Source organism: Xylaria bambusicola (genome assembly GCF_022495145.1).
Source record: "Xylaria bambusicola strain CBS 139988 unplaced genomic scaffold F5B22scaffold_70, whole genome shotgun sequence".
In the NCBI taxonomy this organism is placed as follows: domain Eukaryota; kingdom Fungi; phylum Ascomycota; class Sordariomycetes; order Xylariales; family Xylariaceae; genus Xylaria; species Xylaria bambusicola.
Genome location: NW_025953623.1, coordinates 141126 through 156849, shown reverse-complemented (window position 1 = coordinate 156849; position 15724 = coordinate 141126). Strand labels below are relative to the sequence as shown.

At 47.1% G+C, this 15724-nt stretch overlaps 8 protein-coding genes across 8 annotated transcripts; 3 read left to right on the top strand and 5 right to left on the bottom strand.

Moving 5' to 3' along the window:
- Positions 1 to 51: 51 nt before the first annotated feature.
- F5B22DRAFT_639806 (LIP-domain-containing protein) lies at positions 52 to 1520 on the bottom strand (the record flags this gene model as incomplete). Its single annotated transcript, XM_047977768.1, has 2 exons — positions 52 to 1268; positions 1424 to 1520. 2 exons carry the CDS (start codon positions 1518 to 1520, stop codon positions 52 to 54), a joined length of 1314 nt encoding a protein of 437 aa, XP_047825873.1.
- Positions 1521 to 2261: 741 nt separating this feature from the next.
- Positions 2262 to 3650, bottom strand: F5B22DRAFT_651567 (uncharacterized protein; the record flags this gene model as incomplete). Its single annotated transcript, XM_047979484.1, has 1 exon — positions 2262 to 3650. The coding sequence occupies one exon, from the start codon at positions 3648 to 3650 to the stop codon at positions 2262 to 2264; it is 1389 nt and encodes a 462-aa protein (XP_047825872.1).
- Positions 3651 to 5553: 1903 nt separating this feature from the next.
- On the top strand, positions 5554 to 6381 carry F5B22DRAFT_627161 (uncharacterized protein; the record flags this gene model as incomplete). The annotated part of the gene is made up of 3 exons (XM_047976310.1): positions 5554 to 5873; positions 5945 to 6105; positions 6180 to 6381. 3 exons carry the CDS (start codon positions 5554 to 5556, stop codon positions 6239 to 6241), a joined length of 543 nt encoding a protein of 180 aa, XP_047825871.1. The 3' UTR covers positions 6242 to 6381.
- A 476-nt stretch (positions 6382 to 6857) lies between these two features.
- On the bottom strand, positions 6858 to 8465 carry F5B22DRAFT_651565 (Homeodomain-like protein; the record flags this gene model as incomplete). The annotated part of the gene is made up of 6 exons (XM_047979483.1): positions 6858 to 7587; positions 7644 to 7744; positions 7812 to 7879; positions 8003 to 8046; positions 8117 to 8291; positions 8384 to 8465. The coding sequence occupies 6 exons, from the start codon at positions 8463 to 8465 to the stop codon at positions 6858 to 6860; spliced, it is 1200 nt and encodes a 399-aa protein (XP_047825870.1).
- A 1885-nt stretch (positions 8466 to 10350) lies between these two features.
- On the top strand, positions 10351 to 11709 carry F5B22DRAFT_627158 (serine 3-dehydrogenase). Its single transcript, XM_047976309.1, has one exon. It carries the CDS (start codon positions 10578 to 10580, stop codon positions 11493 to 11495), a length of 918 nt encoding a protein of 305 aa, XP_047825869.1. The 5' UTR covers positions 10351 to 10577; the 3' UTR covers positions 11496 to 11709.
- A 340-nt stretch (positions 11710 to 12049) lies between these two features.
- Positions 12050 to 12516, bottom strand: F5B22DRAFT_627157 (uncharacterized protein). Its single transcript, XM_047976308.1, has one exon. It carries the CDS (start codon positions 12500 to 12502, stop codon positions 12263 to 12265), a length of 240 nt encoding a protein of 79 aa, XP_047825868.1. The 5' UTR covers positions 12503 to 12516; the 3' UTR covers positions 12050 to 12262.
- Positions 12517 to 12867: 351 nt separating this feature from the next.
- F5B22DRAFT_627156 (ribonuclease H-like protein) lies at positions 12868 to 14574 on the top strand. Its single transcript, XM_047976307.1, has one exon. The coding sequence runs from the start codon at positions 13165 to 13167 to the stop codon at positions 13894 to 13896; it is 732 nt and encodes a 243-aa protein (XP_047825867.1). The 5' UTR covers positions 12868 to 13164; the 3' UTR covers positions 13897 to 14574.
- A 118-nt stretch (positions 14575 to 14692) lies between these two features.
- Positions 14693 to 15617, bottom strand: F5B22DRAFT_627155 (Alpha/Beta hydrolase protein). The gene has a single exon (XM_047976306.1). The coding sequence runs from the start codon at positions 15558 to 15560 to the stop codon at positions 14757 to 14759; it is 804 nt and encodes a 267-aa protein (XP_047825866.1). The 5' UTR covers positions 15561 to 15617; the 3' UTR covers positions 14693 to 14756.
- Between the last annotated feature and the right edge of the window lie 107 nt (positions 15618 to 15724).

Genomic DNA, 15724 nt, shown 5'->3' with positions numbered 1-15724 from the left:
AACCTCGCATGATGATGTTGGATGTATGACTAGTTATGTAGGTAGCCGGCATTAGGTAGATAATTTAGTGATGTTGACTGTCACATCACGTATGGAACAGCTTCCAACCGGTACCTGGTAAGTTTCTTGGAAAATACTCTCAAGCCACTCGAAAACTCTGGGCTTCGCGTTCCCAATTTCCGCGACATGCCCTCCAACCGTGTTCCTCTCGAACGTCAGCTCAACGCCGGCGTCGCAGAACCGGCTGGCAAGTGCGTCGGTCCGGCTAATTGGGCAATACTGGTCCCCGATCGCTTTGTACAGAAATAAGGGTATTTTAGGCAGGCCATAGTATCCCAAGCGGCACTCCCGTTCGTATACTTTCTGCAGAGGTAGAGCCTGCAGGTCAGCTGCCCCTCCAATGAAGTAGCTGTAGATATCTTTGGAGGAGAAAAAACTTGTGACGGCGCCCGTTTTCATATGCTTAGCCGCCAGAAATTCGTCCGCCGTCTCGGGCTTTAGTCGACTGTGGACGTACGCCAATGCCTCGGGGTACTGAGAGACTAAGCCTAGGATGACAGCGACCAGGTTACCCGCGAGCACGGTCCCGTTAAATAAGTCATAATCGGCAGAGATATTATCAACAAGCCCTCCAACCACCGCACCGCTGATCGAAAGGCTTGGTGCGTACTCCGTCTGTAGCTCAGCTGCTGCTTCGGTGGCAATGCTGCCACCGCTGTAACCCCACATAGCGACGGACAGAGGACCAAGTCCGGTCAGATTTGCTAGGTTGACGACGGCGCGTAACGCATCTAAGGTAGCGCGCCCGGATTGTATACTAGCGCCGAAAGCGGCGCTGGGGCCTTCGTAGTCTGGTGAATTTACGATCCAGCCTTTTGTTAAGAGTTGAGTTAAGAGGTCCGTGCTTGCGGGTATGTTTAGGCTGGGAACAGGCTGAGACAAAGCATAGTAGAAGCCATATGAAGGACTCGAATCTACGTCAGCTGAGTTATACGCAAACTGGTACGACACGAGAGCCTTTTTGCCCGAAGGGGTCTCGTAGAGCGTTGTCGGGATGAAAAGCGTTGTGACAGCCCACGCTGGCTGGTCGTGCGAGTCGGTAGTTCTGTAGAGAATGTTGTACGCCGCCGTCGCATTCTTGACCACCTCGGAGGTCAGATTACCAGGGGCGATACGCAGGCGGAGGATAGTGCCTGGCGTAGCAATTTCAAACCCCTCCGGGGCGCTGTACCATGGGTCTTGACTAGGCGGCAGCGGTACAGCATTCGCTGCTTCGAAAAAGCCTAAAGGGGAGAGCAGAGACGAAGTGGCTGACATTTGGATTAAACATAGAGCAGTATGCGACAGGGTAACAATGGCTGCGATCGACGCCCAACACCGCATTTCATAACCAAACTGAAAGTCGGTTCAGTCGCGGAGTTACACGGCTTATGCGCAAAGAGGAGGAAGGCGGTGCGGGCCGGAACGTCAAATGAACCAGAAGAGAAGTGATAATTCACTTCGCTGCTGGTGTTGATCATCGTGTGAATGCTTACATGGGAACTCAGTAAATAGAACTGTGCACATATACGCTCGCCGAGGTGGAGTAGCTGGGGACTGACCTTTCTTGTCACTGAGTACGTAAGCTACCTACTTACCTACTTAGGTACTCATGTATGCTAATGATGTATGGCTAGGCGTACATGAAAATTCTTGTCAGCATCGATCTACGTCACGAAGAGTACTCTTGTACATGCGCAGGTGGCCAAACACACTGTTATTGGACAGCTTAGGTGGCCCCTTTTACGGGCTGAACTTGAACTGTTGGTATAATTCTAGTTTAGGTAGTAATAAACTGCATACATCAAGACAGTATTATATAAATTCGATTGTGAGGATTTAGACAGTTAACAATGTCTGGAAATATGCACAATTCATCAACAACTTTCCATGTCTCAAGGAGGTGAGTGGATGGAAATGAAGTAGGGCCACCTTCAGGAACGATCAGTTAATGTCTATTCAGGTGATCTCAAGTTTAAGTTGTAATTTGTCACACTTATTTGGAGACATAGAATAGCAGATAGACTGCGTAGAGTTTAACAGCATCATTTTGGCGGGGTGCGACATATCTTGTATGCCTACCCCTGGAGATCACCTTGTTGATAGACGATGCCCGCAACAAGATTCTGCCGCTCCGTATCCACTACTCCGTTGGAGGGGCCACGAGATTCCTGTATTCATTTTACAGGCCCGTCTCGATTGTCCTGTGGGAATATATGAGGCTAATCCTCAGTTCCTTGTAGCAAATCCCATAGGATTACCCGCTCACCCTCTTCCCAGTCTTCATAGCGTAGATTTCGTCTAATTTTCTGCAAAAGCTTCTTTTCCTTTGCATCCGTTGCCCTCTCCATCAAGTCTCTACACACTAATTCGTAAGACTCCTTATGTGCTCGATGCTTGATCGTGTTCCTCACTTCAAAGTAGCTCCAGCTATTACTGGTGGCTAACCAGGCAGCTCGCTCCCTACCAGTCATATCAAGCAATATATCTTCTTTGGCACCGATCGGCCCTCCGCGTGTGAAAACCCTCTGCTCGATTTCGCTAGCTGGAAGCTCGTAACTCTTATTTTGAACAAGCACGGCCAATTGGACCGAGGACACAGGCTGTGGAAGGGAAATATAGCTTCCAGTTGAGGGATGCTGGAGTGCGCGCTTGCATAGGAAATATTCGGCAAGTAAAGTCGCAAGTTCTGTGCACAGACTCCTATAGGTTCGTGGACATGCTTCTGTTTTTACGGTCACGGAGTCAGTGAACAACTTGGATAAGAGCTCACTGAAAACCAAGCCGTCGGAGATTATCGGCCCTGTCGCCGTTCGCATGCCAGGGCTCCGAATGAGGGCCGTAAGTTCCTTCGGCAGCCGGATCAAGTGTTTTTGGTATTTATTTCCATATAGCTCCTGGCTTATGGTCGCGCAGCTCAGATGCGCGATGTCATGTAAATCCCACATGGGCGAGGAGAAAGCTAGAACATCGGAGGCTGAGCGGTGATCGAAATCGACGGCACGCACAACAACGTGGCGGGGGCCAATTGCCGCTATCGCGTTGGGAGGGATACATGAGGTTGCGTAGTCAACACGTAGATTGCCACGAGTAACGAATGCGTGAATTGCGTAGTTCATAGCGCGAATGCCGGCAGAATCATGTGAGCGGAGGAACCTGTCAATGGCATCTGATTCGATTGCACTCTGACGCATCAGGGGGTGATATCTCGACCGAGCCTCGGAGCGTGACATGAAATATATGACACCATAATGTTGAGTAAGAATCACCGCCCGCCAAAGCTCAGGGACCTGGTTAAGTGTCTTGATCAGAAGATGGTAGTTATCTTCCTCAATGATTGTCAGACTTTGAAGGATCAGTTGACATCCTTCTAAAGCGAATGTTAAGACTTCGTCTTTGATATGGGTGACTACCGACTGAATTTGCCTAGCATCGTTGAAGTATGGATGGAGTGGTGATGAGCCATCTAGCCATTCAATTGAAGGCTTGAACGATGCAGGAAAACTTTTAAACACCACTACATCCTCAACGATGGTGGCCGGTTGCGTATAAGAAGAGCTACACCTTTCAGCACGATTCTTTGCCTGAGTAGTCCTATCTTCCAACGTCATAGCGAAGTGTGTTAAGAGATTCCTCGTAAGATTTCAAAGAGTTTAAAAGAAACAAGATTAGAAGAACCTCTAAATATTTACGCGACTGGTCAAATTCTTTCTTCAACGCTCTCGAGCAACGTGACATGTTTGTTGTGCTACGGGATGATAGAGAGATTCTGTACTACATGCCATATGTCCTCCAGCTGTGCCCACCAATACAATTTACATGTGGCATCGATCACAGTATCACAAATTTAGTGCACAAAAGGATGTGTTTATGAGTGGCTTAAACGAGCCTGAGACGCGCTTTAAGAATGTTTGTGCAACTATATCTGCTTCCAACCCTAAGCCTAGAGAGCTTGACATCCGAAAAGCCACTTGCCTAATGCTATTAACAGAGCAAAGTAGATGCCATTACAGCTAGAGTGACCAGTTTCGCCCCCCATGCAGGAGTAATTACCTTATATGGAAGATAAAGATCGTCTCAGCCGTAATCGTTCGCCCAGCGATAATGAAGGAAGGTGTCTTGATTCTTGCGAAACAGATTAGCGTGGTAATCTCCTAGTAGGTCTATTACCATATAGGGCTCATTTTGCGAGATTGGAAGCATGCTATCATTGAATTCAAGCTTGTAAAAGAGTTCGAATATCGTATCTCTATCCAGGTTTATAATGACAGCAATGCCAAAAGCCCTTTTCGAATTCTCAGCAATGCTCTTGACGAGCTCCTCCTTCTGCGGGGATTCCAGGGCCTGGAGGTTCTCCCAAAGATGATTCGTGATTGCTTCTTTTGTGATCAAACCAGGAAGTCGTTCTTCGGGTAGGTACCAATCATTGGCCCCATAGTTCCACTCCTGCTTGAGTTGGCTGTGGATGATGTCTAGTAGAGAAGTGGTGCTGGTGGAGTTAGAGGCATTTTGTGCAGCGTCCTGGTAGGCGTGACGATGAGAAGAGGGCATAGCGGGTTGGGTATGGTTGATGGATATATGTGATAATGAAAGTCTAACTTTACTACGTACTGGAAGTAATGTATCATAGTTAGATCTGAGAAAGAAATATATCAGCAGGCGGAGCATTCTGAAAGACACTAGTATATACCCATCTGAGTGGTGTTATACTCAACTGTCTCTTACGTCGAGTCTGCAATCTAGCATGTTTGTCTCCGTCAAGGGAGGACCCGCCCCCCATACAACCTGCTTGCCAACCAAACTCATCCCTTTGAAAACCCCCCCATTTAGCGTACCAGGGAGTTTTCGCGATAATTGGCTCAGAGCAAAAGTTGTCACAAAGAACAAAAAAAAATTAAAGAATCTTGAGATATAATTTTAGCACTAGGTAAGATAGGTATGCGTAGCACTCGCGCGAACACAGCACTCCTCATCTACACTCCCAGTACTTGAGATAAGTACAAATGTAGTAATTGTTTGAAATGTTGAGGGATGAAACTTACCTCTTGCCGTAAGAGGTTATTTCAAGTCGATGACCAGGGTCACAGGCTCTGATGAGGACATTGTACCTCTGCTACTAGCAGGAATTTTCCGTTCTATGAGAGCGCTAGATCAGATTAATAATGTCCCATCATACTAAAATGTATAAAATGAACCCTTTCGGCTTAAGTCTCCTCAAATTTCTTTAAGCGTATCTCAATCCCATGCTCCTCCATTTCAATGTAGCTGGAACTGCACGATTGTAGTGGCTTGTAGTATCTCTGCAAAAATCGATTAATGATTGGTCGAGGACGGCTGTTGGATCACAGTATCTATACCTATTGGTGATTGGGTGGCATAATTTTACTTTGCAACAAAGGAGGCAGGATGTAATCAAGGGATGCTCTCTAGACCTTAAATTGAAGGCTATTCATAGATACAACAAAAGATATCAAGCAAATTGTACTTTTTTGTTCAACTGCCTTTTGTATAAATATGTCTCTCATTTCGGTATGTAAACTCACTGTTCGGCATATTAATCGAGTTGATACTTTCGACTTCTCATTTCTTCCTCTCGCATCTTATCTTATATTTCTCAAGATGAAGCTTTTCACTGTTCTTGGTCTTTGCGCAGTCTTCAACGGTGTATCAGCATTTGAACACCGGTCCCGCCGAAACAATGTCGGTGGGTTTACTGCCCATTGCAACTCCCACGAGATAATTCCAGATCACGGAAAGGTCTGGCTTAAGTCAGTCTGCGACGGCTCAAAACAACTAGGAAACTTGCCCTTTCATCCTAGAATTGACCTAGACCTGTAAGTTCTCCAATACATTCCAACAAGTGTAAATAGTTTGGCTGTGGCAACGAAGGGCTAAGAGTTTGTAGCTGCATTAGGAACAACAAAAGCATTCTAGAGGCCTCTCCTAATGGAATGTTTAGCGAGTCCTGCGATCAAGTCCATTTCCCTGACCAAGACTGTACGGAAATTAGCGCGATGTGTTTAACGGGGGTTGGGGTCGAATACTTTTCCTCTACAATCGATCTAGGTATGTAAAGCTCATTTCTGTGATCGGAAGAAATACATCTGCCTCAGTAGTCTAACACGCGGTGCTCAAATTAGATGATATTATTAGCAGTGAAGATGGCAAACTCTGTTGTTACGGGAAGTGCCACTCCCTTTAATGAACCTGCAAACTCAAGATCACGATAGAAAAATAGGGTCAACAGCCTACAATAGATGTAGCGCATGAGTGTATTTCAGATTATTCTAGAGCGTTGAGGCTAGATAGGACATATAGCATAGAAATTCACGTACTTCAGGTCAATTCATTCTCGCGCGCCTCCTTAAGTGCTAATTGTAATCTGTATATCAGAGACCTCGATATGGTAGATAATGTTCTTCGAGGTCGATGTCTACTTAATTAGACCGCTGTTGAATTGATACAAGGAACTGCTGGCAGCATAAGCCGGAATGGGCTCGGCAAAGTCTGGTGCCTAAGTACAGTCCGGGAAGAGAAATAAAGCTTTTTCGGGTTACTCATGCCATACCGATCAACTAAGCCTTTTGCTAGCCTCTCTCCTACCAGATTCCGAAATTAATCTTCTACCAAACAAAGCCGATAGTTGCCAGCAGCAAATCCAAAGTATATTTAACTATAATATACGAAAGGGATTTCATCTCGTATTGAACGCCTGGTTATCTTTCCCCCTAATAATATACACATTTAATACACAGTACGAAAGCCCTCAATGATATTTTGTCGTGGTAAGGCGGTTCCCTCCTAGATTGGCCTTCAAGTCAATTGATCTCAATCTTTGTCTTCCCCTTCAAAGATTTCGTAAGGCTCAATAAACTGTCTAACGTGTCTCTATTGCATCCATCGATGACGAGCGTGACTCTGCCCACGTTGGTCTCGATAGGGGCTAGTATGTTATCGCTTGCTTTTCCCTCGTCAGTGAAACTCATTTCGCAGCTCTCGGTCTGTATCGAGGCTAATAAGTCATCACCAAGGGTATTCGGCTCGATTGTGTAGCTCGGATCAGCGCTTATGGCCCCTGGGGTGACTATTTCTTGTTCGAAACTGAGGTCAGGCCATGAAGTCGGGCTTGTCAGCCCTGGTACTTGTTCACATCCTGAAGTCGCTGGAGTTGTGTTCAAGGGTGTTATCAATGATGGCTTATATGTTTCCTCTTTCCTGATTGTGCAATCGCCTGGGAGAAAGAATTCTTCAAGCAAAATATCCTCTACAATTGAGTCGTGGCTATAGCTCAACGGGTCCCTCCAGATACAGGAGCTGTCAAGTGAATTTACCCAGTCCACCGTCAGTCCCTGCTGAACTAGTGGATCAATCATGGAGACTCCATTCGCGTTTCCTATGTGGCTATGGAGCCCAAAGCTGCTCTCTGTCACTCCATAGTCCTCCATGTCTGTGGAATAATCCATATTGAAAGACCCCGAACTTGGGGATAAGCTCACGCTTTCACCCAGATTGAATATGTTTTTGGATTTTCGGGTTAAGCCAGTGTATCTGAAAAACAATGAGCTACTCATAACTGCAGTATTAAGTACTAAGGAGTTACCAACCTATTCTTTAATTCGTTTGTTGATCTCCTAGAGAAATTCTGTTCTTGGAACATTTTCCACTCCCGCCCGTTTTCTCTCACCAGACTCAGGAGTAGCTCATCCTGTTTAGGGACACTTAGTTGAGAAGTGACCTCAAGGATAATTATACTGAGGCCCTGGCCAACTTACTTCTTCTGTTGTCCACCCACCGTGTTCAAGGTTCGGGTCCAGTTTTGACTGCCAGCGCTTAGCGCACTCTAGAACGCATTACACATCGTTAGCTATCCTGAAACAATCATCGCAAGACAAGCTTGGCTACCAGGTTTCCCTCGTATCATCTTCTTGCTTCATTTGATTCTCGGCCAGCCAATTGCACTTACGGTCCGGACTCCGAAAACTAACGTCGTTGGCAACTAAGGTCCATCTTCAGAGGCCATGTTAGCATAATACTAAGCAACCACCCTGAAAAGGGCAGATTCTGTAAGCAGTCTTACCTCTGACCATATCTGTCAACTGCGTCCAGCAAGGATTCATCTTCGGATTTGTTCCACGGCCCCTTTTTCAAGCTACCACATACTTTATTAACCCAGCGCTTGCGACAATCCTTGTTGGTTCGCCCAGGGAGCTTTGCAGCAATTCGGTGCCAGTCCTTGGTGTCACCAGCCAGTTCTGCATCCAGATATCAGTCTTAGCAAATCCTGAGATGCTACACAGCGGAATGTGCTCCTTTGCATGGAAGTAGTATGGTCGACGTTACTAACCTTGTTTCTGTGTCTCCTCGTGCAGTATGTAGTCTTCCTCCATCGACCACCTCTTGGGTATTCTTTTTGCCTTCAGTGTCATAATGGTTGATATCGCATTCTTCTATGTTCATACAGTCGATCAAGCATATGAGTATGATCTAGTCACATGGCGACACTCACAGTAGGCCAAGCCAGTGGCTTGGCTGGTGTAACCTAAGTAAGAACGTGGTCTCTTTGTGCACAGCGCGAAACGACCTGTACCTTTGTTCCATCCCCTTGGATAAAGAGGCGAGGTAGTCTATTCTTATCTGAGACTAGCATGGAAGACTTCGACCAAGGGGTAACTTCCTTCTCAAAGACAATGCAGTAAGGCTAAAAATTGATGATGCAACAAGGTGAAAGCCAAGAAAGCGAGCAAAGGTCCCTGGCTGCCTCAATAGGAAATAGATCGCCTTTGCTAGTTTAGGGGACCTTGCATGAAGAGGTAACCTTTTTCAAGGACTTCATAGGGATAGGAAGGAGTCTGGAAGGAGGCAAAATTTGTAAAACTTGATTTATCTTTAAGTGTTTGGAGCGTTGTAGAATCTTGTAGGTGCTAGTATGAGGTGATCGATTGACCATGAAGAGTGCCAATTGCAATAGGAGAAATCCAAGGGCAATGAGTAGACTTGTATGACTTATAGGCAGTTAAAATGAGATATGAGAAACATGGCAGGACCCCCTTCGGTAATGTCTCATTTGTATTACGCCGGCACACGTGCATACCGTGTGCGTGGCTCTCAGCCTCCATCTATTGTCGCTTGTCTCACCCATAGTAGCGGTAACCAATAGCGTAAATTTGCATATACAATGAAGCCCTCTTTGTTCACTGGCTCCCCCATAGATGGAAAACATCGGGACTACGACGCATGGGAATGCCTTTTCCCTTACTATTAGTTCTCAGCCCTGCACGCTATACCACCAATTCGATTAGGTTAATGTGGGACAAGGGTTCTGGCCAAGGGCTCCTATCCTGGTTAAATGCACTTTATGATTCAAGCCTGAGTTTCCTAAATCGGCTAAAGCGGTCAAATGCTCAAACCCTGATTGGCTTATAATTCTGTTAACTTTCTATTTCGCTCTAAGTACTGTAATAGGTACTTATTACCACAGCACTCAGCTGTTCAGATTCTTGCCTTCTAGTAAAGGCTGAAAATGAATGGGAGGAGAGAAGGTGCGCGAGCATGGAAAGCAAACGGCAAATAAGTAAGTACCGGATATTAAAGTTGACGTCCATTGTGCCAGCTGCCTCCTCGATATGATTGAAAAAAAATACACGCATTGAATTCGTGGGAAAATGCTAAAGAAAAAAAGCAACTCATTTGTCCCTGTAGTGCCCTCCTATAAGGTTCTCGTTGATTCCCGAAACTTCGAAACCAACACAGACGAATCCCCCTCACTACACCCTTGTATTATGTTATTGCAGCTTTCTATAGTTTAGAAGAGCAGTGATCAAATTTGTAACAATTCACCCCAAATGGGCAAGGGACATATTAAAGATAGTGATATTCTGTTTGAGCATAATACTCATTGTACGATCATGCACAGTAGAGGTACTAGAACTGTCAACTTACAAGGCTGTCTCGACCATGTCGAAAGCATTGAACGCAGTCATGAAGTCTTGTTCTACCCTTCTGTTAAGCAGATTTTGATTCATTATTTTCAAATTAAATCAAATCCTCTTTTTGCCAACCTTGTATGAGTTTCTACCTCTTTCCACACCATATTACTCTCTTATAAAATCATTGTAAACTGGATTTGGTGAACAGAGGCTGGAATTGTTTCACAGCCAGAGGAAGAGCTGCACTTCAGATACTCAGTAAAAAAGTTATTTAAAACTTTCGCGAAAGAAGAACAGAGTCGGGGCCGTAGGGAGTCCGAATCATACGCCCCAGCCTTTTACCCTGATCGCATTATTGTCTTTTTCTGCCTTATAGAGACTTTGGGGTCTTTCTTCCTTTGTTACGACACCATGTGCCAATACTCCAATGATAAGTACAAAGACTATACAGCTCAAGTAGGATGGGTATCTAATTACTCGGGGTTCAAGGGTGTGGTGCTGAATTATTGTAGCTATATCAGTAAACATTAACGCAGCCATACCTCCCCAGGTGCTACGAGCATCTTTGTTTGAATATCTACGTGTTTTAGATGATATCAGTTTCATAGCGCTATGGCAGTAATTACCCCCATGAACGGCCCGAATAGCGCCAATACTAAAAAGGTCTGGCTCATCACAGGATGCTCTTCAGGGCTGGGCCACTCCATCGCAGTCGCTGCCCTCAACCGAGGCGACATTGTTGTTGCTACAGCGCGCGATGTATGCAAGCTGTCCTCGTTATCCGAGCTTGGGGCCCAGACAAGGAGCCTGGACGTGACGTGGTCTGACGCTGAGATCTCTCAAGCCATCGCAGATTTCACCCTGAGCACTTATGGCCGTATCGATATCCTCGTCAATAATGCTGGATACATCCTCACCGGCGGGGTCGAAGAATGCAGTCACGACGAGGTACAAGCCGTGTTCAATACCAACGTGTTCGGCCAGCTGAACATGATACGCGCTGTGCTGCCGCTTATGCGTCGACAGCGCTCTGGTGTCATCGCGAATCTGGGTAGCATCGGCGGGTGGCATGGCACGCCCGGTGCCGGACTCTACTGTGCGACTAAGGCATGCGCGTCGCTCCTATCGGAGTCTTTACGTAGCGAGGTCGCACATCTCGGGATAAAGGTGATGGCCATTGAGCCGGGATACACACGTACAGAATTCCTAACCCCAAGTCGTCGCATGCGTGCCGCCAAAGTGATCCCCGATCTAGCTGAGGGTATCGAACCGACCATCAAGGCACTCGACGCTTACAATCTTAAGCAACCAGGCGACCCCGACAAGGCCGCGCAACTCGTCGTTGAGGCGCTCACAGAGAGCGGTCGGTGTGTTGGATATGAACTCCCACAGAGGTTATTGATTGGGGAAGACGCGTACAAGATAGTAAGGGGACATATAGAGGCACATCAGAGTGGTTGGGAAACCTGGGAGAAACTGGCTACAAGGACTAATCATGATGATGTAAAAGTTGATAGCTCATCAGCCTAAAGGGCAGTGAGTGGTAGTGTTATTATGTTCTATTCGATTAGCAGGCAAAAGGTGAAAAGAAATAAGCATTCGATCAAGAATAGTGGTAGGATTGCGTGCGAAGTCAATCGTTTTGGCCTCGAAACTAACCTGTCTGGTCAATATAAACATCAGGCAAACTGCATGAGCACTACATGTAGTGAGGTAGATTTTCAGTAGCACAGGTGAGGCGCAGTTCGCAGATGACGCAGGATCGAATCCCCCCATTGAGAATACTAACGCTTCTTTGGCGTCTGGATCTTGGCGACATGGATTCTGGCGGGACGGGTGTTTTCTTGATGTTCCCTCCCCTTTCTTGAACTCTATAACAAGGGCAGAGATCTGGGCTTGGAATTTGATACTATTCATAATACAATGAACAACTATGGCTGCATAAATCCTTAACCAACCAATTCCATCTTGGCCTTGGTGGCTTGATTCGACTCTATATACAACTGGTCTGCCAGCCCAGACCGCTTAGGTCTCAATAGCTTGTTTTAAGAAGCGAAGTCTGTATAACCTCACTTTCCAAGATGGCCCAACATTGCCTGCATGTCTTTGAATGATCATTAACAGCCTGCAATGGCCTTTCGTACGGCCGAAGTGCAAGGCGAACTGCATATTCAGCTTGTAAAGCTTGTACACATGTAACAAACACTTATCCCGCTCCAGTCAACTTAGGTGACGGACTATGTTGCAGTTGAAGGTGCATGGCCGATTTCCTGCTTCTTCGAGCAGCTCCTCTTTTGCTAAGAAGTTTTCGTATTCAGCTGTTCGCCAATCATCACCGTGGTATCGAAGTCACATGGTTGAATATTTTCTCGTACATCGAGGAGGAGGTTTGCTGGCCGTAGATGACCGTGCACAAAGCCAAGTTTTTCGAGCCAGGATTCTGCGCTCATAATCTGTCTTATCCATTGCTCCTGGGTGATTGGCAGACTAGGCGGCGGAGCACTTGAAAACCACATTTTCGCTGACTGTAAACACATGTGGCCAGAGGAACCTCTAGCGATCAAGTTGCTTGTAGAAAGTGAACAAAAAAGTACCTAAGTAAACTTACTCTTGCGGCCATTTTAGGAAAAGGAGGCTCTTTTCTTTTATAATTACTCGGTAGACCAGAGGACCTCAGTACCTAGTTTAGTGGAGTCCGCTCTACTATGGCGGCCGCGCTAACCGGGCTATAACCTGTCCAGGGCTACCGCCTAACCAAATTGGCCAGTTTGATCCAAAAAGGGAATTAGAATAATTTGGTTCTACTTCCCAAACAGGCCTACCGCCCCTTGATCTGGCATGCTTATCCCTTATAGGCTATAAAGCTTCCCACCACACCCCCGCCCCAAACACACTGCACAGTACTGATGGTCAGTTCTGGTCAGTGAATGGCCATCGCCAAATACCTACCTACCTACATAGGTAAGTAGTGATATATACGTAGTAGGGAGCGCTATTTCTGCTGTAGAAAGAAGGTGTAGGTGGAAGACCTTCTATATCTTAGCCTTCGTTTGCGCTCTATCTACCGTATTTGATTGTTGATCCAAGTTTTTTCTGCCTCCACTATCTAGCCGTTCGGGAGTGGCCGAACGAAGTCTACCAAAGCCTCCTTGCATATAAAAACACACGAGATATTGGGACAGCACTACAGTAGAGAATCATGACGGCCCCCGCAGCATCAAGGGACGAGTTCCTCGACTTTTTCGGCATGAGTCTGCCTGAGAGACAGCGTGGCACAGGACGCATCTTCCCAACTCCATACGAGACATCCACCGAGCCATCGCCACTGGAACACCCAGAGACGGCCTTCATTGGCCGACCTGGCCCCATCAACGACTTCATGGAGAGGTTCACCCATGTCCATGACCGATCCAAGATCCTCATCTACGTCGACGGCGCTTGCGCCAACAACGGTCGAGGCGGTGCCAACGCCGCATGGGCTTTCTATTTCGGTCCCGAACCAGAAGCTCGGACGTGTTCCGGTCGCCTGGAGATGAAGGGCCCGTTCGGCGGGGAAGTACAACAGCAGACGAGCAATCGGGCGGAACTTCGAGCCGCGCTGGCGGCACTCCGCGCGCGCCAGTGGTCTGACGACGGATACCGCACCGTCGTTATCGCCGCTGATTCCGAGTACGTTGTGCGCGGAGCGACGGAGTGGGCGAAAATGTGGACACAGAACAACTGGAAGACTTCCGGGGGCGATGACGTTGCGAATCGAGACTTATGGGAACTGCTTCTCGGAGAGGCCGAGCGGTACCAGGACTTGGGACTGGCGATCCAGTTCTGGCGCATCGACCGCAGGTTCAATCAGGTAGCCGATGCCGCAGCTAAGAAGGCCACGGCGAACCCTGACGACGAGGACTTCGAGGACTTTATGGTTCCGGGGATTTGATTATCTGTGCAGTGGCTGTCTCGAGTATGCCACTGGTAATGACAGCCTCAATTTGAACATATCAGGCCGCAAGGGCTAGATCATGCCGATGCGGCGCTTAACATCCTCGCGATCACGAGAGAAACTTCTAAGTTGCAGCAAATCTATACAACCCTATGAATGGCAGACGGATGAATATTTGAATGCGATATATTGTCGTCGCAGCGAAAGTTATATAATTAGGTAACCACCCGAAAGTATGAACCACGAATCGTAAGGTTTCTCTTTGATCTCTTCTTCGCGGGTTTCGATGTACTTGTCGACGGCTAGTCTTAGCTTCTGAGAAACAGAAGTAAACTTAGAGGCATCCGACAGAATTCTTATCGTCGTGGCAGGTTGAAATTAATACGGGAAGAGTCTACGAGAGGACAAGGACAACAAATACCATTACCTCATCGTAGGCCAAGCAAGATGTGGCGGCAGAGGTCATCCCCTTCCTGTACCTAAGGATAGTGTCACAAGGAGTTCCGCACCCACGGTCATTGCCGTTGGGCTCAGCTCATTTACTCTCACGCGTAACCACCTAGTATCCCCAGGAAATAAGTATCTAAGTCAAACAGCAAAAAGTAGTCAACATCACCTAGTAACGAAGTATCTAGATCAAATGAAGCCTGATAAAATGTCTTGCTCCTGGACAAATGTCATGCCCTTCTCGGTGCTCATTAAAGTAAATGAGGAGTTGTCTATAGCAATTTGAAATTAGAATAGTATACCTAAAAGAATGTAAAGTACCGACAGTACTATTTCAATTCCAACCGTTCATTAAAATTACTAGCAAATCTACACAGGTATACAGGCTCTCTTTTCTCTCTGAGGCAAGGTTATTCATTTGTCACAGCACTTTCCAACCATCCCTTCAGGAGGTTATTGAACCTCTCAGGTTCAAGAACATGCATCCAATGCCCGGCGCCCGAGAAGATCTCAATGGAATCCTTGCCACCTAATCCAAGACTTCTCTCCTTCTCCAAGTTCGTCTCGTCCCTCAACACAACCAATCTTGGACCCTTTCGCTCCCTCATCCACACCTTTGCAGAGTCCCAGCAGGCAACCGAGTTCGGGTGTTCAGACTTTACGCGCAGCGACTGGTAGATAACATGAGGCGGGGTTCTTAAGATGCGATATCGATGCCAAGTCTTCAGCCACTCCGGCGTGTTCTCCGAGTACGATTGCGCGAGCGTCCGTATCATAGTTCCCTGCGCAGCCGCCTTGAGAGCCTCGATGAATTGGCCTCTCCCGTCGTGCTCGCGGTAGTGCTCCGGATCCACCATGATATTTGCTTTTGCAACGGCTGGGTTGCGCGCGGCGATGATGGAGGCTACCAAGGCTCCGGCGGAGTGGCTGAGGAGGATCGCAGAGGGCACTCCTAAGTGCTCAAGAACAGCAACGGCGTCATCAGCCGTAACTTCTGCTCTAAGCTGTTCGGGTTCGTCGGCGGGCGGTACCGAGGACGCACCATGACCCCTCGCATCGAACGCGATGGTTTGGTAGCCGAGAGAATGCAGGAATGGTATTTGGTATTGCCAGTCCAGCGAGTCACAGGCCCAGCCGTGTAGCAGGAGAATTGCAGGGCCTGTGCCTTCGGCTACGTAGAAGATAAATGCCTTGTCTCGCTTCAGGAATGGCATGATGGAATGAGCCCTAGTATTCAGATTTTAGACTGTCAATCTCAACAAAAAAAAAAAGGGGGGGGGGGGGGGGGGGGGGGGGGGTTTAAAAAAAAAAAAAAAAAAAAAGTAAAAAAAGCAGAACTTGAAAAAAAAAAAAGCAACGGTCAAAAAAAAGTGCGTTA